We start from the raw sequence: 22,507 nt of genomic DNA on the forward strand, positions 1-22,507 counted from the left end.
TTCACAAACTTGAGAGGTATGTTGGAACATTTTGTGCTACGCACTTACTCGCACGAGACGTCTTGTTGAGATTATGGAAATAGTTTTGATGTTAAGGGCGTGATAAGAAAGTGATATTTCTTTGGCGTGATTGCTGATACCACCAGTTTATGAAATTTTTGGCAGAAGTATAAAAGCTGGCAACCGAAAATTGATTCCCTGAGCAATGCATCAGATTGCTGTCCTGATGGCATGATCCTTTTTCTAACTTCACTTAACCACAAGCCGATTGAAAGTTTCTAATAAGAGTCGTATCAGATTTTTTGTCAGATATTACAGAAACATTACGCAAAACATCAACATACAGTGTGACTTTTGTATCTTTGAAAAATGTATGTCTTTACTGGAAGCAACTCAAGACAATGTAACGGTTTCAAATGTTGAAATTATCTAATCTGATAACAGATTCTATTTTGAATAGAAATGATTGAGGGTCGAGGCTCCTATACACATTTTGAAGGCATTGAAAGATTTTGTTCTGCAAACAGATCAAGATAAATATCGTTCGTCCATGTGTCGAAGTCAAAAAGCCGAATCAATAAAGAATGAAACGAGATTTTAGAACTGGAAATCATTTTTGGTTGACTAACCTATTAATGAGACATGAATAATGTCTGAATTGAAAAGAAATTCTAATGACGCGATTCGATTCGTTTCATAAGTAAGAGAGTTGTTTGCAGGCTGCTCGGCTCTCCAGTCAGAAAATGCCGTAATAAGGTGACCATCAGTGACCCTCACTTTGAGATCTCGAGATCAGAGGAGTTTGGAACTCACAGGACACTTCATTGCTCAATTTGCGCGGCAGTGACACTGTGAAGTCCCCTCTTATTGAGATGGAGAGCTCGCGTAAGATAGCGAAAAATATCTGGAAGGTTGTCAGGAAAACATATAGCATTTAATCCGTAAGTACGAGACTTATTTGTAGGATCATGTAGCCGTGATTGGCCTTCCAATCAGAAAAATTCCGCAATAAGGTGAAACTCGGAAAGCTAGCCAGAACTTAGAGATCAGGGGAGCAATGAGCTCACAAGATACTACATGCGCGATATTCCTGCCAACGAAACCGAAGCCCACTTTTTGCCACCGAAACAAGTGCTGGAGATCTGCGCGGAGGAAAATAGATTTGGAGGATTGCCGGCGGAAACATATCTCATTAATTCCAAAAGTCTGTATTCAAAAGTCGGCATGACGGCCATAGAAATTAGAAATTTTCTCGGAGGACTGGTCAATTGGTTGGCTTTAAAATCGGATGTGCTGCTGTGATCATTTGGATGATAACGGGTTTTTTTGCAATCCTTCCCGCAATCGACCGTTTTTTTGAAAATGGATACAAACGGCAATTTCAGTCCATCTTTCTCTACCAGAGTATGAACTTGTAGTTCAATTTAATATCAGCGGATATTAGCAGATGCGTACTTAGTTGTCGTCCAACCAGAGGGGGTTTCTTCAAATAGAACGTTCATACTAACTGATCCAAAAAGGGAATATCTGATGAATGAGCAATTGGTGTAACAATCTTGCAGAATGATAGCGGAATTCCTTACTAATTGAATTGTTACGTCTAAAGCTTTTCCATTGCTTTGATTTTCAGAATAGGTGTTCATGCTTGTCTTGTTTATGCTATCCTTCGCTTTAGGGAGTTGATCTTTCCTCGAAAGAGACATGGGATTTTCCAGAATGATCCGTTAGTGACAGTTTTCATATGCCAGTCCTTCCTACGCGTAGCTGATGAGTCAGGGAACCTCGATTGTTGTTTTTCACTGATCAAAGACAATCAAAAACTTGTCTCTAAGTTCTTTTTGTGGTCTATAATAATCTCCCCTAAGTGCATTGACGACATAAATTTTATTGGTCTTCTTTTTAACGAAGTTTTGACAAAAGTGATAAAATGTGATTGCACTTATACACCTAGAGGACCAATTGTTCAATTGATTTTCTATTGTGTAATGAAAATCAATCTATTGTGTAATGAAATAAAGAAACTGGCGGCTGTGAGGCACTACAAACTGTTCTGTATCATTTTTATTTTTTATAAAATTGAAATTTTGTGACGCTTTCTATGTAACTTGAAACTGTTCTACTAACGTTACAAAATGAGGCTCTCATTTCGAGCAAAAATGCTAATCTACAACATACGCGTAATCTCTGCACGCAGTGAGTAGCTGAAATGATTATGGACTGCCAAGTTTTGATTTTTCTGATTTTTAATCGTTTGGGTTTATAATTTAGACAAAATCAGCAGAATTAATTCATTAGCAAATTTTTGGCTGTCCGTTCTGGTTCCCCATATCTAGCCTAGTTTATTTTGCTATTTAGTGGCTCTGCAGATCATTGTGTATAATCAAATCTCAGTCTGCTTCGTTTTCAGCATAATCCTGAATATATCCAAATAATGAATTGCATTGGAACGAAGTTGGAAGCAATTATTGTAAACGTGTTTTTGCTTGACCGTTTTTGTGCTTTTCTAGAACATTCTAGAATTTCAGAGGTGACTTTTTCACAATTTTCATTTTTGAGTGATCTAAGTTGCTTCCATCCTGAAAGAAAGCCGGTTGCTAATATAAAACTGGCTGAGAGAAAGGGATGCAACGCCAGTGTAGCTTAGTGGTTAAGATGCTGGACTGACATCCTTTAGTTTCAGGGCTGGAACCCTTATGGTGTTTTTGCTCCCATAAAACATTTCTAAGCTACTGCCCCTATAAATTATATTGCCTCGCCTCTCTTTCGAGAGCAATTCATCCGACGTTAGTTTTTTAATTTAACAATAGATAATTGGTTATTGTTCAATATGATTGATATTTTTGTCCATTTCAGGTTAGCATGTCAAAATACTATCTATCGTTCGCTCGTAACAAGAGTATATCACAAGTAGTAGAAAAAGGAATTGGAGGACGACATTCTGATGCCGGGTTTACTATAGCAGTATTTGGAGGAACCGGACAGATTGGCAGGAACCTCTTGACTCGAATGGGTCGCGAGGGTGTACAGGCGGTAGTGCCTCATAGACTAACTGATAAGAAAGTAATTCACTTCAAGCCCATGGCGGATCTTGGTCAGTTCAATTTCATTCAGTTCTATGACATCAGAAATGACGAAGCAACTGAGCAGATTGTAAAGTATTCAGACGTTGTAGTGAACTGTATTGGACGAACTTATCCAACTCGGAATTTCGCACTAGATGAAGTCCACGTTCACTGGCCAGATAAACTCTCAAAAATGTGCAAAAAGCATAATAAAGATAGACTTGTTCACATGTCGGCTTATGGAGCTAACTCGAAAGCTGACAGCAGTTTTCTCAGGTTAAAGGCTGCTGGCGAGAAAGTGATGAGACGGAATTTTCCAGAAAGTGTTATCTTGAGACCGGCGCGTGTGTTCGGAAGAGCTGATGACTATTTGACGTTGATGCGATTTTTACCCCACGTCGCTGGAAATATTCTTGTAGGTACGTACCACAAAAACTTTTCAATTATTTGAAAGAGTTGACACGTTTTGTATAGGTTTTAAATTGGCTATGTTGTCCAAGAATGAATGGTATTACACGAGAGCCCGGTGATGGTAGATTTTGGTCATAGTTTTGAAGTTTTATTCTAGCATATGTACCCAAATGCCTTATTTGTTAAAATTTTGTCAAAGACCCACAACAAATTGAATTAGGGAGTTTTTCGAGGGAGCTTTTTCAGGCAAGCGTTGGTCCGACAAAAAAGCAATTCTGAAGATGCCAATTCATGTTGGCGACGTTGGACAAGCACTTCTGAATGCCTGTCGGATGCCCAAAATCGAAGGCAAAACTTTCGAGTTGCTCGGGTCCGAGGCCTATTACCTGAATGATCTGCACCAGTTTGTCCATGGAACTATGAGCGGTGATTCCTCAGATGATAATGGGGAGTATCAGACGCAGATTAGACATGTTCCCATTGGAATGCTCAAGGCATACGCAAAGATGCAAGAGTTGGCGTGGTTCATGGGTTAGTTGAAATGGGTTAGACTCATACGTCACCTCAGACTCATGCTTCTCATAACGTAAGCGTTCCCTCAGTAAATAGCATTGCATCCCCTCAATCAGCATTACCTATTCCAATAATGCAGATTAGTTGTTAGGCTGCGATAGATGTACCTTTCTTTAACCCTTTCAGTACTGCAATTTATGTAGCTTCTCCATACCATACACCCATTATATCTCCAGTGTACGGGCGTAGTGCTCCTTTTTAATCGTGTTGAGTTGGCCCACAGCACCCCACACCTTCGGTCCCTTCTTTGGACTCCGCGGATTTGATCGAGCAGTTGGCAGACGCAATCACTAGTTAGAAGTACAAGCTATTGCTTGAGTTCAATTTGTCACAGTACAATTGTGACCACGTGCAGTGGCATGAACGGTATGGGCAATTTAAAAGCGCCATAGACTCACAGTCCTTGACAGATAACGTCAAGTTGACATACTTCAAAACTCTTGTTACTGCGAAGCAACGACCGACAGCGCAGAGTGTACTTGCCGTGGTGTAATATACAAAGAGCCACTTAAGACACTGGAACGTAAATTTGACCAACAAGAGGCATTTGTAAGTGCACACGCACACAAAGGCAGCTCTTTGCCTCCATTTAAGTTGCACAATAGTATAACATAATAGACTATTCTGCTACCCCATTTCAAGTCTTTTAGGAGGCTTTGTCACTTTCATTCTAAATCCTTAACTCGACTTTGCAACAATTGCCGTACAATATGAAAAAGGCTTGGCAGCTCCTGACTGTCCTAAAGCTTTCACTCCCTAAGTTCAATGACTGGTTGAAGCAAAAGGCCGAGACACGTCTTGACGAATAAAGGATGATCAAGGGCAAAAGCTGAGGATAACCACTTAGTAGTAGAGACCACAATTGCCTCAGAAAACGTTTGGTGCACACAAAGGGCACCCAGAGACCTGCGGCAAGCATTGTGTGCAGAGGTAATAACATTTAGGAGTGTCTCGCTACATTAGGGAAAAAACTCACACTCAGCGAGCTAAAATTGTTGCCAAAGCAAAGCTGTTTATTTCATGTCTAACGGATAACACATGTTCAGGCAGTGCCTCGATTATAGAATATACCAGAAGGATGGTCACAACAGCTCACAGAACACACTTCTACATGTAGCTGAAAGGGTTGTTCCACATAAACCCTCAACAACTAGCAACAGCAATGCAGCCGGTATACGTAAAATTAAACCATCGACTGGGCAGTAATCAAGTAAGACAAATACTATGTCATCTTTTTAATAGCCTCCCGCAGCTTCTCAGCCGGCTATTATAAGGCTCCTATTTTTTTCACCTCTTTTAATAACATTTTTTTTGCTGTGCCTTAGTTCACAGCCTGTTCAACATTTGGTGTGAAAGCTTTTGACATCTCTAGGCTAGTTTCACTCTTCTCTCATTCTGCTAAAAGTGTTTTTAGACTGCAGTTGCTCAGCAATCTAAAATGAACTGAGTCAGTTTAAAAAAATCACAAGTAGAAACGGGATAAACCCATAAAGCCCAATTTTACATGCCGATTACTCGAACTTTGTTATTAGTTATCATTTCTAATGGTTATTGGTATTGATACTAGCCCTTGTGTTGTCTCACTACTAGACAGGGGTATGTTCAGCTCTAAATTGACATCAGAATTGTTTGCATGTGAATTTTGTTTGTACAAAAAATCCATTTTTATTGTTTTATCTCATTTTTCAATCCCAGTCTTGGTTATGGGAATCCGCGGCGGCTTTTCCCGTCAATCTGCCGGTTAGGTTTGTAATGTGAAAGGCCGCGTTCAGGTGACTGAATCGAAGTTGGTTAAGTCTGCTTGTACAGATACCAAGGCTTTTTTTTGTGCGATACCGCAAGTAATTCTTGGGTAGTGAGCAGTCTCGCGGGTAGCAAGGTGAAGCTCTAAGGCTAACAGGCAAGGGTATAAATAACGAGGAGGTAGTAGATCCAAGGGTTGTTGGACTAACTGTAACCGCTAAAAGAAGTATGTGTTCGAGACGTTCAAAGTGAGTCCCTATGTGAGGGAAACCTTGATGTAGATACAGACATCTTTCACGTCAAAGCACTTACCATCGCCTAGACTATAACATATTGTCATGAAACATTGAGATTGTACTTGAACATGATTTGTTTCACGCCATCCACCTGCGCATCGACATGTTTCAAAGCTAATATGGGGGCGGATTTTGAATTGGCTAGTCAGGACGTCGAATCGTACGAAATCGCACTTAAGCGAGTGTACGCACGATCGCTGCGAACGCGCGTGCTCATCAAACCATTGAAAAGGCCACAGTGTATAATAGAACAGGATATGTAGGAGTGCTGTTGTTTGGAGATAACACGCCACTTTCCAACAATTACTTCTCGTCACTTGCAATTGAACTCGTTGAAAAGAGACTCATCAAAGTTCAAAAGTTTAGCGAAATGTACACTAATACCACCAAAAAATGATTTAAATGAGGGCTATGTCACGATTCTCGATGCCCTCAAGTTCGAATGTCGCTCGGATCATGAGTGGTACCTACCGCACTACTCAGTTATCAATCCGAATAGGCCAGGAAAGGTCCGTAGGGTGCTCAATGAGGGCAGTTAGTTTCCACTGTGCATCTTTGAAGAAAGCTTCTTTTACTGGTCCAGATTAAATACAGAAATTCATTTATTTACTGATAAGATTGAGACAAGATCCATATGTAGTCGCGGCCAATGTTGAGGATATGCTTTTCACGGTTAATCCTCCGTCATGCGATCAGCCATCTCAGCAACTTTTGAGCCGGGAGGACCCAACATCGGATGAGTTGCATAAATATACGTGCCATATCAAGGCTAAAGACTCGCTCACGAACTACGCGCTGCAACGCACGGCACGCAGTAACGCTAACGGGTTCTCGAAATCACCCAAAAACGTCCCTGAACTTCTACATGGATGATTACTTAGACTCAGTGGAGTGCCTCAGAGAATGCCCTCATTATTTCGAAGGAATTGGTGCTACCTCTTCATCTAGGTGGGCTCATGACAAGCTAATTTGACTGGCTAATTTTACGAGTCTTCTCAATCAACTAATTTGAAAGTGATAACGATAAATTCATCTAAGAAAGAACGGAAGAGTGCTCCCATGTGCTCTATTAAGTGGAATCACAACAAAGACACTCTTGCTGTGAGCTGTGGTTCCTGCAGAACCATAACAAATAGCTTAACCGAACGCCTAGTCTTGCGTTGGAGATCTTCATCCCTACTGGTATTATAGCAACTTCCTCCGTAGGTGCACATTTGATACTCAGACATTTGGTGTGCCAGTGAACAGCACTGGGATGACGAGATGCTAAAAGACATAGTTGTTATTTTTTGTGCTTGTTGCGTTGAACTGCCACTGCTGGTCCCGATCGAAATACCAAGTCGGTACATCTCAGGACCGTTCGAATATCTCGAATTACATATTTTTGTTGATAGTTCTAAGGTCATATTTCGTGCTTTCGCATTTCATAGGGCTTACGTAGCTTCTCCTTCCGGTTACATTAAACCAGATCTGGTGTTCGTCCTGGGCAAGGCCTGCGTCGCACCTATGAACATAATAACCGTTCCTAAGTTGGAACTGCAAGGCGCTCTCCTCGCTGGACGATTAATTTGGGATATCTGTCGAGCGTTGAACGCAAACAATGGATGAAATGTTAATGAGGACAGATAGTAGGTTCTTCGTATAGCGGTGGATAAACTCAACTAATATGTTTTGCAGTGGAGAAATTCAACTAATAAGCGCCCCATATCTTTTTCAATTCGTGTAAATGAAATCCTAGCGTACACAAGCGTTCACCAATATAACCTCGTCGCCACTTGTAATAATCCGGCAAATGATGGCACGCGTAATGTGTTCGCTGAAGTTTTACATTCTAGTAGCTGGGTTTGGGGTCCTGATTTCTTGAACTAAGCAATTCTATTTCGTGGCAGATGGCAACTTTGTCTATAACTTCGAGTTCTGTGAGGTGACCAAGGAACAAGAACTCCACCCTCTCGTCAGCCGCTTCTGCTACCAAGTCAGTTAAGGAACGAAGTTTTTTATTAATCTCGTTTCATAAGTTCATTTCTTACCAAATGTTGCTTTGTGTCACCGCCTAATGCTCCGTCTAATATCGTCTATCGAAATTTACCGCACCGTTGACGGCAGCATAATGTATGTTTTGCAGGGAGAGTCCTTTAACATTGAAAGAGAGCATCTCCTCAACTGTTCCGTCAAGCGAAGTAGACGCATCGCTTCAAGTCAGGTTTGAAGTTAAACGCCCAATTGTGCTAGACGCACATCACATTTATTTAAAACTGTTTCTGCTGTAAACCCACTTGAAAACCATCATGGCATCGGTTACCTACGGGTAAAAGTACAGGAACGCTACGCATTCCTTGAACAATGTCAATGTTTCTCACTTCGTTCCATCAAGTCAAATTGTGCAGAAAATTCGCTGAGACAACCGTTCAGCCGATCATGGCAGACCTACCAAATGAGACTCGCTTACCAATCTATTCCTTTGGAAACATGGCGGTTTATTACTTTCGCCCATTTTACGTTGCCATTCTACAGACTAACGAGAAGAGCCTTATGAACCATGCAAGCTTTGTGAAAAAGATTTGCCAATCAGAACCGATTTTTATAAAATGCATCTAAATCTTCGGAAAGGCGTGCAAAACTCCGAAAACGTTCAAATAAAATAATTTTAACACCTACTATTAAATGTAATCGATTGCACTCTTTTTTATTTTAATTTTTCTAGGCTTTGAAAACGTAATCGGTGGCTGATCGTAGACTAAGACCTGTCCAAAAATAGCTAGATTTGCCTTTTTATCAGTTGCTTTTGGCTTGATAATACTTTGATGAACTGTGGACACGTTTGCTATGGTTATTGAAATAAACCGCAGATATACTCTGTTTACAGCTATAATCAAATTTGCTTTGCTTACTTTAATTGGTTGAGTTGAAGGCAAAGATAATTTCTTCTAATTTTAATAATTGAAGCCAGTAACGAAAATATAATAGAAATTGGTAGAAAAACCGCTTTTTTCCTCTTAGTTTATGTAGGTCTTATTTATAATTGGAATTTCCTGGCATTTTTTTTCCTGGCATTTGCCAGTTATGTTTTTTGAGTTATGCACATTTAGTTCTAACCTTTACAAAAATTAGGAGGGATTTCTACCTTTGATTGCGTTTCTTTCTTTGAGTCGGTTATGTTGTGTTATTTTCTAGGCAAGCCGCCTCTTGATCGGGTGTTGATTGAGCTGAATCATCAAAGCGAATTTCCTACTGGGATGCCGGGGATGAAAGATTTAGGCATCGAGCACCATCACGGGAAGTTGAGCGAAATTGTCCTTGAGTGTCTGAGACCGTATAGACCACACAAGAACTATTACGATACAATGGATGAGATCAAACTACCTGAAGCAGTCAATGTTGATGAGTACCTGAAACCCGTGGACAGAATACGCAGTCGGATAGTTGGAGATCTGGATAAAAGTCTGGTTTAACACTGAACAAAAACAATCGATTTAAATTCTTGAGTAGGCTCTAATAGATGTTCCGATGAAACTGTTTTGGATAGATTTTAAAGTCAGAGTATTTGTCTCGACTATGCAGAAATCAACGAGAAAGGTGTTGGTTTTGAAGCACAATTAATACCATTTTGAATCAGCGAGAAAAGTCTTTTTTTGCAACGAGGCTGAGAGTGTTGGACTACAATTCGGCAGTTAAAGGAATTTGTTATTCAGGTTTCAATTTGAGACCTTGTTTTTCACGCTATTGTGATCTTGCAAGCGTTTTTGAGACTTTAGAGATCAGTTAGCCGAAGGTTCTCGTTTGTCTCAGATAGCAATTGGGACACTGCACATCCAGTATGTTTTGAAAAGAATCAAATTGAAGGTATGATGAGTTACTGCTTATTAGGCTTTTTTGCTGCTAGAGAATTTAACCTTTTTAATTGTTCCGACCCCTTTTTGGGGGAGGAACTATATACTCAAATGGGTTTTTTTGTTCAGTCAATTTTGGCCGATCGATATATTCATAGTAGAGAAATATGAGTGGTATCATTAAAAAGCTCGTCCCGCGTAGAGTTCGGAATCTTTTGAATTTCGTGTTGAATTTCGCAGTCGGATATTTGGAGATCTGGATAAAAGTCTGGTTTAACACTGAACAAAAACAATCTATTTAAATTCTTGAGTAGACTCTAATAGATATTCCGATGAAATTGTTTTGGATAGATTTTAAAGTCGTAGATTTTAAAGGGTAGATTTTAGAGTATTTATCTCGACTGTGCAGAAATCAACGATAAAGTGTTGGTTTTGAAGCACAATTATTACCATTTTGAATCAGCCAGAAAAGTCTAAAAATACTGATATCTGAAATCAGCCAATTTTGTGTTGTTTGCCTGAAGATTTTAGAGATTGGTAAATTGCCATTAAGATCATTTTAATTGCAGCTCCAAGTACTTGTTAAAATTTGTTTGCTCTGAATTGTATTGAAGCGCTACTGAATTCTAAGAGAATTCGAGACCCCATGATAGGAAGACTATTGCAGTGATTGGAAAATTGTTTTGTCTTCTAGACCTGATAGATGAAGCTGCAAAATGAGTGCACAAAACGTGTTTGCTTGGCGGACAAAGTTTAAGAAGATTTTCAAGAGATGTCTTTGCTCCACAAACATGTTGGGCTTCATGGCAGCTTTTTTTGCAACGAGGCTGAGAGTGTTGGACTACAATTCGGCAGTTAAAGGAATTTGTTATTCAGGTTTCAATTTGAGACCTTGCTTTTCACGCTATTGTGATCTTGCAAGCGTTTTTGAGACTTTAGAGATCAGTTAGCCGAAGGTTCTCGTTTGTCTCAGATAGCAATTGGGACACTGCACATCCAGTATGTTTTGAAAAGAATCAAATTGAAGGTATGATGAGTTACTGCTTATTAGGCTTTTTTGCTGCTAGAGAATTTAACCTTTTTAATTGTTCCGACCCCTTTTTGGGGGAGGAACTATATACTCAAATGGGTTTTTTTGTTCAGTCAATTTTGGCCGATCGATATATTCATAGTAGAGAAATATGAGTGGTATCATTAAAAAGCTCGTCCCGCGTAGAGTTCGGAATCTTTTGAATTTCGTGTTGAATTTCGCAGTCGGATATTTGGAGATCTGGATAAAAGTCTGGTTTAACACTGAACAAAAACAATCTATTTAAATTCTTGAGTAGACTCTAATAGATATTCCGATGAAATTGTTTTGGATAGATTTTAAAGTCGTAGATTTTAAAGGGTAGATTTTAGAGTATTTATCTCGACTGTGCAGAAATCAACGATAAAGTGTTGGTTTTGAAGCACAATTATTACCATTTTAAATCAGCCAGAAAAGTCTAAAAATACTGATATCTGAAATCAGCCAATTTTGTGTTGTTTGCCTGAAGATTTTAGAGATTGGTAAATTGCCATTAAGATCATTTTAATTGCAGCTCCAAGTACTTGTTAAAATTTGTTTGCTCTGAATTGTATTGAAGCGCTACTGAATTCTAAGAGAATTCGAGACCCCATGATAGGAAGACTATTGCAGTGATTGGAAAATTGTTTTGTCTTCTAGACCTGATAGATGAAGCTGCAAAATGAGTGCACAAAACGTGTTTGCTTGGCGGACAAAGTTTAAGAAGATTTTCAAGAGATATCTTTGCTCCACAAACATGTTGGGCTTCATGGCAGCTTTTTTTGCAACGAGGCTGAGAGTGTTGGACTACAATTCGGCAGTTAAAGGAATTTGTTATTCAGGTTTCAATTTGAGACCTTGCTTTTCACGCTATTGTGATCTTGCAAGCGTTTTTGAGACTTTAGAGATCAGTTAGCCGAAGGTTCTCGTTTGTCTCAGAGAGCAATTGCGACACTGCACATCCAGTATGTTTTGAATTGAATCAAATTGAAGGTATGATGAGTTACTGCATATTTGGCTTTTTTGCTGCTAGAGAATTTAACCTTTTTAATTGTTCGGTGCCTTTTTGGGGGGAGGAACTATATACTCAAATGGGTTTTTTTGTTATGTCAATTTTGGCCGATCGATATATTCATAGTAGATAAATGTGAGTGGTATCATTATAAAGCTCGTCCCGCGTAGAGTTCGGAATCTTTTGAATTTCGTGTTTTTTGAGGAGTTATGAAAAATTCAAAAAGTAAATCAAAATTTCAAAAAGTAAATCAAAATTTCATTAAGAACTATTCCTTCGAAAAACTTTTATAGTTTTTCGAAGGAATAGTTTTTAATGAAATTTTGATTTACTTTTTGAAATTTTACTAAATTTTTGGAGTCCTATAGCATAAACTCGGTGACCAAACGTTCAAAAATCTACCTGATGAATATTAAGTGAACCTATATTGTGCTTTGAGTGGACAGCTAATGGCTGTTAAGAATTAAAAAAAATTACATTAGCTGTCCTTTCAAGTTACTACGTCGTTCGCTTACTGCTCTCTAAGAAGCCTCTTGCTTTTTCAGCCAACAAGTCTATGCCATAGGACTCCGAAAATTTAGTAAACTTTCAAAAAGTAAATCAAAATTTCGTTAAAAAATTTTCTTTCGAAAAATTCTTAAGTCTTAACAGCCATTAGCTGTCCCCTCAAAATACTATATAGGTTCGCTTAATGCTCTTCAGGAAGCCTATTGCAATTCTAGTCAACGAATTTATGTCTGGGCTACAAAATCTTAATAAAATCTCAAAAAGAAAATCAAAATTTAAAAAAAATATTAAAACTCAGAATCGGAGCCATAAAAAATGGTCGATTCCTGAAAAACGAATTGTTTGTTCAATGGGCATTATTTGACTGTAAATGAGGTTTGTCTTGAACACAAACTGGATTTTAAAAGTGACTAGTCTCCAAGTGAATTGAAAAAAAAAACAATAAAAAAACATGAAATGGTTTTTAAAAAATCAGCTCTCAAATAGAAATCGAGTTTTTTTCATAGTAAACGTCCCTTTGAGACGAAAACTACCCCTTTTATGGCCTTTCGTCCGTTAGAATCACAAGACTGTTTCATTTGTAGCAGAAAATGTAATTTTGAATTGATATTTTTTATAGAAAAAAAGGGAACACAATCATGCCAAACATCACGTGTTCACGCAAAACTTTAAACCTCGATAACTCCTCAAAAAACACGAAATTCAAAAGAGTCCGAACTCTACGTGGGACGAGCTTTTTAATGATACCACTCACAGTTCTCTACTATGAATATATCGATCGGCCAAAATTGACTGAACAAAAAAACCCATTTGAATATATAGTTCCTCCCCCAAAAAGGGTCCGAAATATTAAAAAGGTTAAATTCTCTAGCAGCAAAAAAGCCAAAAAAGCAGTAACTCATCATACCTTCAATTTGATTCAATTCAAAACATACTGGATGTGCAGTGTTGCAATTGCTCTCTGAGACAAACGAGAGCCTTCGGTTAACTGATCTCTAAAATCTCAAAAAAGCTTGCAAGATCACAATAGCGTGAAAAGCAAGGTCTCAAATTGAAACCTGAATAACAAATTTCTTTAACTGCCGAATTTTAGTCCAACACTCCCTCAGCCTCGTTGCAAAAAAAAGCTGCCATGAAGCCCAACATGTTTTTGGAGCGAAGAATTAAAAAAAAATTTGAAAATTTTTTTTTTGGCTAATAATCGATAAATTTGTTTTTGTGAATGGTAGGTCAGTCTCAGTAAAGACAAACCCCCCTCCATTTTACTACATCTACATTTTTGCGGTTAAATGTCTTTTGGCTCCATGACTTCGATGCCACAAGTTTTCAAAATTTAGAAAAAAAATTTTCGCTAATTTTTTCGTAAATTTGTTTCCTTTTGAAATCTTATCACATTATCCTAATATTGATTTTTAACATTGGCTAAGAGAAGCCATTCATTGGATTATAAAGAAAGTTTTCAAAGAAAGCTCATAGTTTAAATGGCTTCGACAATTTCTTCTCGCACTTTTCTACTGATTTTTTTTGTTTTTGCCTGTATTTGTTGTTGTTTTCATAGTCATCGGACTTTTTGCGATGTTGTCGTCTTGATGAATTAAAGTTGTCATTGCTGTCTTCCCATTGAGCTTTGAGGCATAATTTAGAATATTTATTGATTTCTGTTGAAAGCAATTGAATTTAAGGGCTGTTGAGACTTCAAATATAATTTCAAATTTTTTTGTACATTAAACGATATTAAACTTATTTTGAACTCTAAGTCAGTCTCACTATTGACAGGACCTCTTCCTTTTTTTGCAACCAAAATTAATCTGGTTAGCGGTTTTATCTTCTATCGTTTTTAAGGAATCGACCATTTTTTTGTGGCTCCGATTCTGAGTTTTAGTATTTTTTTTTAACTTTGATTTTCTTTTTGAGAATTTATTAAGATTTTGTGGCCCTATGACATAGATTCGTTGACTAGAATTGCATTAGGCTTCCTGAAGAGCACTAAGCGAACCTATGTAGTAATTTGAGGGGACAGCTAATGGCTGTTAAGACTTAAAAAATATTTTTTCGAAAGAAAATTTTTTAACGAAACTTTGATTTACTTTTTGAAAGTTTACTAAATTTTCGGAGTCCTATGGCATAGATTTGTTGGCTGAAAAAGCAAGAGGCTGCTTAGAGTGCAGTAAGCGAACGACGTAGTAACTTGAGTGGACAGCTAATGGCTGTTAAGAATTAAAAAAAATTACATTAGCTGTCCTTTCAAGTTACTACGTCGTTCGCTTACTGCTCTCTAAGAAGCCTCTTGCTTTTTCAGCCAACAAGTCTATGCAATAGGACTCCGAAAATTTAGTAAACTTTCAAAAAGTAAATCAAAATTTCGTTAAAAAATTTTCTTTCGAAAAATTCTTAAGTCTTAACAGCCATTAGCTGTCCCCTCAAAATACTATATAGGTTCGCTTAATGCTCTTCAGGAAGCCTATTGCAATTCTAGTCAACGAATCTATGTCTGGGCTACAAAATCTTAATAAAATCTCAAAGAAAATCAAAATTTAAAACAAAACTAAAACTCAGAATCGGAGCCATAAAAAATGGTCGATTCCTGAAAAACGAATTATTTGTTCATTGGGCATTATTTGACTGTAAATGAGGTTTGTCTTGAACACAAACTGGATTTTAAAAGTGACTAGTCTCCAAGTGAATTGGAAAAAAAAACAATAAAAAACATGAAATGGTTTTTAAAAAATCAGCTCTCAAATAGAAATCGAATTTTTTTCATAGTAAACGTCCCTATGAGACGAAAACTACCCTTTTTATGGCCTCTCGTCCGTTAGAATCACAAGACTGTTTCATTTGTAGCAGAAAATGTAATTTTGAATTGATATTTTTTATTAAAAAAAAAGGGAACAAAATCATGCCAAACATCACGTGTTCACGCAAAACTTTAAACCTCGATAACTCCTCAAAAAACACGAAATTGAAAAGAGTCCGAACTCTACGCGGGACGAGCTTTTTAATGATACTACTCACAATTCTCTACTATGAATATATCGATCGGCCAAAATTGACTGAACAAAAAACCCATTTGAATATATAGTTCCTCCCCCAAAAAGGGGTCGGAACAACTAAAAAGGTTAAATTCTCTAGCAGCAAAAAAGCCTAATAAGCAGTAACTCATCATACCTTCAATTTGATTCCTTTTCAAAACATACTGGATTTGCAGTGTCCCAATTGCTATCTGAGACAAACGAGAGCCTTCGGCTAACTGATCTCTAAAATCTCAAAAAAGCTTGCAAGATCACAATAGCGTGAAAAGCAAGGTCTCAAATTGAAACCTGAATAACAAATTTCTTTAACTGCCGAATTTTAGTCCAACACTCCCTCAGCCTCGTTGCAAAAAAAAGCTGCCATGAAGCCCAACATGTTTTTGGAGCGAAGAATTAAAAAAAAATTTGAAAATTTTTTTTTTGGCTAATAATCGATAAATTTGTTTTTGTGAATGGTAGGTCAGTCTCAGTAAAGACAAACCCCCCTCCATTTTACTACATCTACATTTTTGCGGTTAAATGTCTTTTGGCTCCATGACTTCGATGCCACAAGTTTTCAAAATTTAGAAAAAAAATTTTCGCTAATTTTTTCGTAAATTTGTTTCCTTTTGAAATCTTATCACATTATCCTAATATTGATTTTTAACATTGGCTAAGAGAAGCCTTTCATTGGATTATAAAGAAAGTTTTCAAAGAAAGCTCATAGTTTAAATGGCTTCGACAATTTCTTCTCGCACTTTACTGATTTTTTTTGTTTTTGCCTGTATTTGTTGTTGTTTTCATAGTCATCGGACTTTTTGCGATGTTGTCGTCTTGATGAATTAAAGTTGTCATTGCTGTCTTCCCATTGAGCTTTGAGGCATAATTTAGAATATTTATTGATTTCTGTTGAAAGCAATTGAATTTAAGGGCTGTTGAGACTTCAAATATAATTTCAAATTTTTTTTGTACATTAAACGATATTTAATTTATTTTCTTGAACTCTAAGTCAGTCTCACTATTGACAGGACCTCTTCCTTTTTTGCAACCAAAATTAATCTGGTTAGCGGTTTTATCTTCTAACTATTGACTTCAAAACTTGGATGGCACGACTTTTCATAATTTTTTTTTTAATTTTTGGTTTTTTTTTCATAGTTTTGGATTCTATTGAAATCTTACCATATTGTCCTATTATTTACAGTTCCCATTGGAATAGAGAAGACTTGCCATAGATCATAGATCAAGTTTTCAGAGAAAACGGTTAGGTTTGAATGGCTTCGACACTGTCTTCTCTTTTTTTTTCTACTTGTTTTTTGGTTTTTGCCTGCATTTGTTTTCATATTCTTACGACTTATTGCGATGAATTATTTTTGATTTAAGAATGACAAAAATTATTGCCTTCTCATAGAAGCGTAACTTATTCTAACTTATTGTTTATCATTTTCCGTTGAAAGCTATTGAATTTAATGGCTTTGATATTACGGATTTTCTCAAAAATTTCGTGGTTTTAATATTGTGGTTTTTATTTTTGGTTGTAGGTATATTGTTGTATAATATTGTTGGTTTTTGAAGTCATATTGTTACAAAAACCAATACTATTTTTGTTGAAAAATTATTTGAACCTATAAAAGTTTTTAATGAAAGTTCATTTTTTAATGGCTTCGACATTTCCGGTTTTTGCCTGTTTTATGTTCTTTGTAGTCATAAAGAGCTTAGAGGTCTCATAAGACGCTGCTTGAGTGTTGAATGAATGAAGTTACTCAATGCAGTAGATTTACAGCAAATAGCCTTAAATTTTATGATTAATAGCCGCACAGCGATAGCTGGGGCTATTATTGGCCTTCTCTTGGTTTTTTTTTATTTCGTCGTCATGATTTTTGTTACGACCATATGACGTCACAGCCACTTTTTGTTCATTCGTTCATGCAAATTCAACTGAATTGCATGTGTGACGTCATTTTTCGCTCTTAGTGGAGCGAGTTTTTTGTTCATGCGCGTGATTAAATTTTTGGTCACACTTGACTTACCTCACTCTCAAAAATGACTTCCTCACTTTGAAATTGACTTTTATTTACTTTAATTCAAAGAGATAAGGTCAAATGGGTGTGTTTCACTCTAAATGAAGGTTATTTGAGATCAGCTAATAGAGGCAGCAAAAACTTATACAGATTTTCAATCAAAATATAACATATCAGCCTTCAATGAAAAGACGAATTTTTTTGGTCTGCCTCTTTTGCTGTTTTTTTGAGTCTGCAGATCTACGAAGCTATTGCGGCTATTTTCTGGCAATCTGCCAGCTATGTTATTAATAATTTTCAATCGTTTTTTTAACTTAGATTTTGCTGTTATATTTGTCAACTTGTGTTTAATTCTCATCATCGAGACGCCCCATCCACTTCCCCGTAGTTCGAATAGTGAAGTTGCTATTTATATTGATGTTATATTGACATCGTAACTGATGTTTTTTGGTTGTACAATATGTTTTTTTATAAAAGTTTTGTTAGTGGTGAATATCTGTCTTCCTTTTTCTCTTCTTTAAGCTCATTCGCGTAATAACAGATCCCAATTCAAATGAGGCCCAAGTAACATGCTTATTCTTTCAGTATAGCTTTAACTCAAATAGTTTAATTAACAATTGAAATAAAATCATAATATTCAGATAACAGCGAAAGGTTTTAATGGCTTCAATAATTTGTTTTCGCGATTTGTTTGAAATATTTTCAGTTTTTTTCATCTTTAGTCCGTTTCTGTTGCTTATTTTAACCAACAGAGGATTCTATTAGCCTTGTAATGACTTTTTAGTAAATTTATTAATATTTTTGTTGAAACCTAATGGTTTCTAGGACGTTTGTAAATGTTTGGTTTAAAAAATTTTGGTTGATTTTTGAATTTCACCTGATTATTGCTTTTTTGGTCAACTTGTTACTTAGTCTCATTATTATTAAGTCCAATATGCTTTGTAGTTACGAAAAAAAGCTTGTGTAGTTAAGTTTTCTTCCGATTGTATTTTGACATTGCTACTAGGTGCTTTTAAATTTAGATGTTTTAGTTTTGTCGTAAAATATGTTTTTTTTTCATTTTGCTTATTTTGTTGTTTATTTTTTTCTCCCGTAGTCTTATTAAGGGTGGCAGATCTCGTGAGTGCTTTAATGAGGAATGGCATTATTTATTTCTTTTAGTAGTTTATGTAACTTTTTTTTAAACTATAAGGTCTATTTTAGATTTTTTGTTCATTTGGTTGACAGTTATGTCTGAAATGTACATGAGCGCGGGTCGAAACATCATGTGCGAGCGCACATTAACGAGCCTCCTTGTTACATTATAGGTTAAAAAGCGGAAATTGCCAATGAAATTGTTGATGCAAAGTTGAACTTACATAGCATTACTTTAGACTGGAAGGACTGTGTTACCTTTATGGCACATTTGATGAAAAGCATAAATTCATGGAAGACTTGAATTCATAAATAACGTGGAGGACAAATAACCATTCTTTCTACGATAATGGAGACTTACAATCAGGTTTTGATTATGCTTAACTATTTGTCAAATCTTGAAAATATTTATTTTTTGGCTATTTGTTGCTCAGCTACAGCCTAGCTGTTGGGTACTTTTACGAAGGACGTTTTACGAACAGGTGATGTTGTTTTTTATTTGGTTGAGCAGTTGTGAAAACACGATGGTGCATGAGAAAAAACTGGATGTCTTCCTTAAAAATTTTGTTATGAGGAATAGATTTTTGTTCATACGGTTATTTGAAAGAGCAAACAAGGTAGGTGAGCAAGATTTGTTGCCGAGTTAATAACGGTTTTGTTCACATTAGAAGTGGTTTTAAATTACTTTACTTAGCCTTATTAATGGCCGCCGTCAGCCTCTCAACCGCTATTATTTAGGCGCTCTCCTTCTATTTGAATTTTGCCCCTTTAAAAATTTTCTCTTGTCCTATCACCTGGTGTTTTTAATGAGAGATCTTGTTGGTTGCTAATGAGACATGAAAGAAACTAATGAATGGTGCCAGTTTATAGCTAGCGGTTATCATGACTTAGCCACTATTTGTTCTCAAAATTTTTAGTGATTTTTGAGTTTTTCGTGTCTTTATTGAACTTTTTGTTGTCTTTTCATTTAATCGCATTAGGGACATGTCCCTAGTTTCCTAGTATATATATATATATATATATATATATATATATATATATATATATATTTATTATCCATTTAGATTGTTTCCTTTTAAAGCTATTGATTGCTCTGACTTTGACACTATTTTTTTTCAATAAATATTGTCGATATTTTTTTATTTGACGAGTTTCTTTATCGTCACTGTTGTCTTATCTCTTAGTTTCATTAATGGCAGGTCTCATCAGTTTCATAAAGATGTCTCACTTCAGAGGAATTGACTTAATTGTTAGAGGTAATATATTTTGCTCTATGAATTATACGCTGTTCGTTTTCAACAATATATGAGGTTGAATTCTTGAGTTTCGCATGTATTTGTTCTACTGGTTGCTGTCTAGTCATTTTTTCTCAACTGTGAAAGGTTTCGTTCATTGCTAATAGAGGTTTATTTCAATGGAAAAAAATCTTTCGGTATGTAGCTAATGCTTTTGTTGACTTTTTTACTGTTAATGATCGAAAGGTAGCAGCCAGTTCTTCGGAATTTGCGAAAATTGGTCATATTTGTGTTGTCTTATTATTTGGTTTCATTTATGAAAGGTTTCATTGGTTCCTAATGAGGTAAAAGTGTATCTAAGTAAATGCATGAGTTCATAAGAATCTGTTTTTGATTCTGACATTTATAAACGTTGAAAATTCATTTTTAGTCTTGCCTTTTTTGTTGTTTTTCTTGTGGTCCTGTCGCTGACCTTCATAAAAATTACAAATCTCATTGGCGTTTTAGTGTGGCGTAATTTTGGTCAATTTATTTGCCTGAAGTTCTAGTTACCTTTTTTATTGACTGAGATACTGTTTGTTTTCGAATTGTTTGACGTGAATTTGTTGTGAATTTTCTAATTTCTTCGAACTTCTTATTTTAGCCTCAATTTTGTGTTGTCTGCCATTAATTCCCTCTAAATTGTTGTATTATGTACTCAATAGGAGGATGTGTAGATTCATTTGTTGATAAATCGTTAAAATTATTTGTTTCGCAAAACACTAGATCTAGGAAAACAACATTTTCTAATTGTTTCTAGATTTTTTGTTTAAGTTTGTGCTTATAGGGTCATGGGTTCTTGCCTGTTTTAGTTTAATAGTGCCGTAAAAATTTTAATTGTCGGTTTGTTGAAAGTTGTTCAATTTTTTGGACTGTAGTTCAGGACTTGTCCTGCTATGTTTTTTAATTCGCTTTACTTTTTGAGCGTTTTTCGTTTTACATGAGTCACGATTTTCACGTTTTACTTCTAACTTACCTCACTCGCTGTTCCAACTGACCGAGTTTTAAATTCGTTGACTTTTTGAATTATGCAATGTACTGAATACGGTCAATGTCAAAAGAGCAAAATCATGAGAATTCTGATAAACCGATAAAGCCCGGTCATTAAGTCATAGTGCATTAGGTTTGCAAAGTTCATTAGAGCGATTGCTAGCTGACCTTCATATTAATCTGAATAGCGTTCAGTTTAGAGGTTTAATTAATTATATGCTTAATAGCGTTCAGTTTAGAAGCTGAATGAAGTGTAACTTTAGAATCTAACCGAATATGCAGAATTTTCACACCAAATAAGAATACTTTGACATTTAAAAAAATTCTGTCCTTTTCTTTCTCTTAATTTGCCGGCTATGTTTAATTTGAGCTGCGAAATCGGTTATCTTTCGAAACAATTGAAGCTTGGTTTCCAAGCATGTTTTGAATTTCTTAGGCGATTGTAATCCTCGCGGCTGCTATTTTTCATTTCTTAGCTAACCAATTCGTTTTAGTTGTTTTAGTTTTAGTAGTATCTTGTAGAGAGGTGAGATCAAATTTTAGCCCGCTTATGTTCAATGTGTTGAAGTTTTTGGCCTTTCTGGAAGCCAAATTGGCTACCTAGAACCCTTGTCTTTACTTCGTGAAAGTGATATGTGACAATTTTGATTATTTTATGCTTTCTCCTTAGATTTTTTGCCGGCGCACATTTGTTCTCAAATCGAAAATTGAATTGTTTGTTCCCGATCATTGACTTCTACTTTTGATCGTGGGGTAATTAAACTTAGCAACCGTTGAGTACGCTTCTAATGTATTGTTGTTGCTAACCATTGGTATTTTTTAAGGTTAAAATATGAGAGGTTTTGAGCCCTTGACAGTCCCCTTCGCACCCGTTCCGCAATCGGAACACTCCGCACATGGCCTGATTTACCACTTCGTGCACTTCCCCAACCACCATATCCGCACCTATCCATTCCGATTCTACCTAGCTTGCCCTTTCTCCCTCAATTACATACATCCTTCACCCAACCAGACACCCTCCTATCTACCTCCTCCCTTATCATTAATGATAATTCTTGAAGTAAGAATTATTTTCACTTCTTTTTAACCATCTCTGTAATAATATTGGGAAAAGTGCGCTGTTTTTGTATGTTTGTTTTTTTTCTGATCGGTTTATTTTGTCTATTTTTATTTGTTCCATTGACCTGAATCTTGGGATTGTTACCGGTTTTCTGCCTGTTGTCTGTTTCTCTATTATGAGCTGTGATCTTTCAAAATCCGGTTTTTCTTAGATTGACTTACTAATATGATTTACATGTGCTCTTGCTATTTACTTTTTGTTGTCCTTCTATTCCGATTTTTGTTTGGCAATGAATTGTTTCCGTGGAAAGAGAAATAAGAAGAGCCAGTCATTCTTTGGGTGCTGATGACAAGAAACACATGATACTTATAATATCTACAACTTTTCATGTCGAACTTTTTTCTTGCTTTTTTCCGACATGTTTACCTGTGATAGCTTTTCATAGATTAGTTTTTTCTCAAAGCATTACTTCTGACTTCCGGAATGCGATTTTTTCCGATGCAAAGATTTTTTGTTCTTTACCGTGTAGTTGAGGAAACTT

General features: G+C 36.3%; 2 protein-coding genes across 2 annotated transcripts in view; both read left to right on the forward strand.

The window, feature by feature from the left end:
• Positions 1-22,507, forward strand: part of LOC142336199 (large ribosomal subunit protein uL16-like) — a 100,901-nt gene that overhangs the window by 8,430 nt on the left and 69,964 nt on the right. The window lies entirely within an intron of this gene.
• On the forward strand, positions 2,833-9,598 carry LOC142337062 (NADH dehydrogenase [ubiquinone] 1 alpha subcomplex subunit 9, mitochondrial-like). The gene is made up of 3 exons (XM_075386124.1): positions 2,833-3,481; positions 3,720-4,004; positions 9,260-9,598. The coding sequence occupies exons 1-3, from the start codon at positions 2,860-2,862 to the stop codon at positions 9,535-9,537; spliced, it is 1,185 nt and encodes a 394-aa protein (XP_075242239.1). The 5' UTR covers positions 2,833-2,859; the 3' UTR covers positions 9,538-9,598.

This window comes from Convolutriloba macropyga, chromosome 3, assembly GCF_964194025.1.
Source record: "Convolutriloba macropyga chromosome 3, txConMacr16.3, whole genome shotgun sequence".
Classification (NCBI taxonomy): Eukaryota; Metazoa; Xenacoelomorpha; order Acoela; family Convolutidae; genus Convolutriloba; species Convolutriloba macropyga.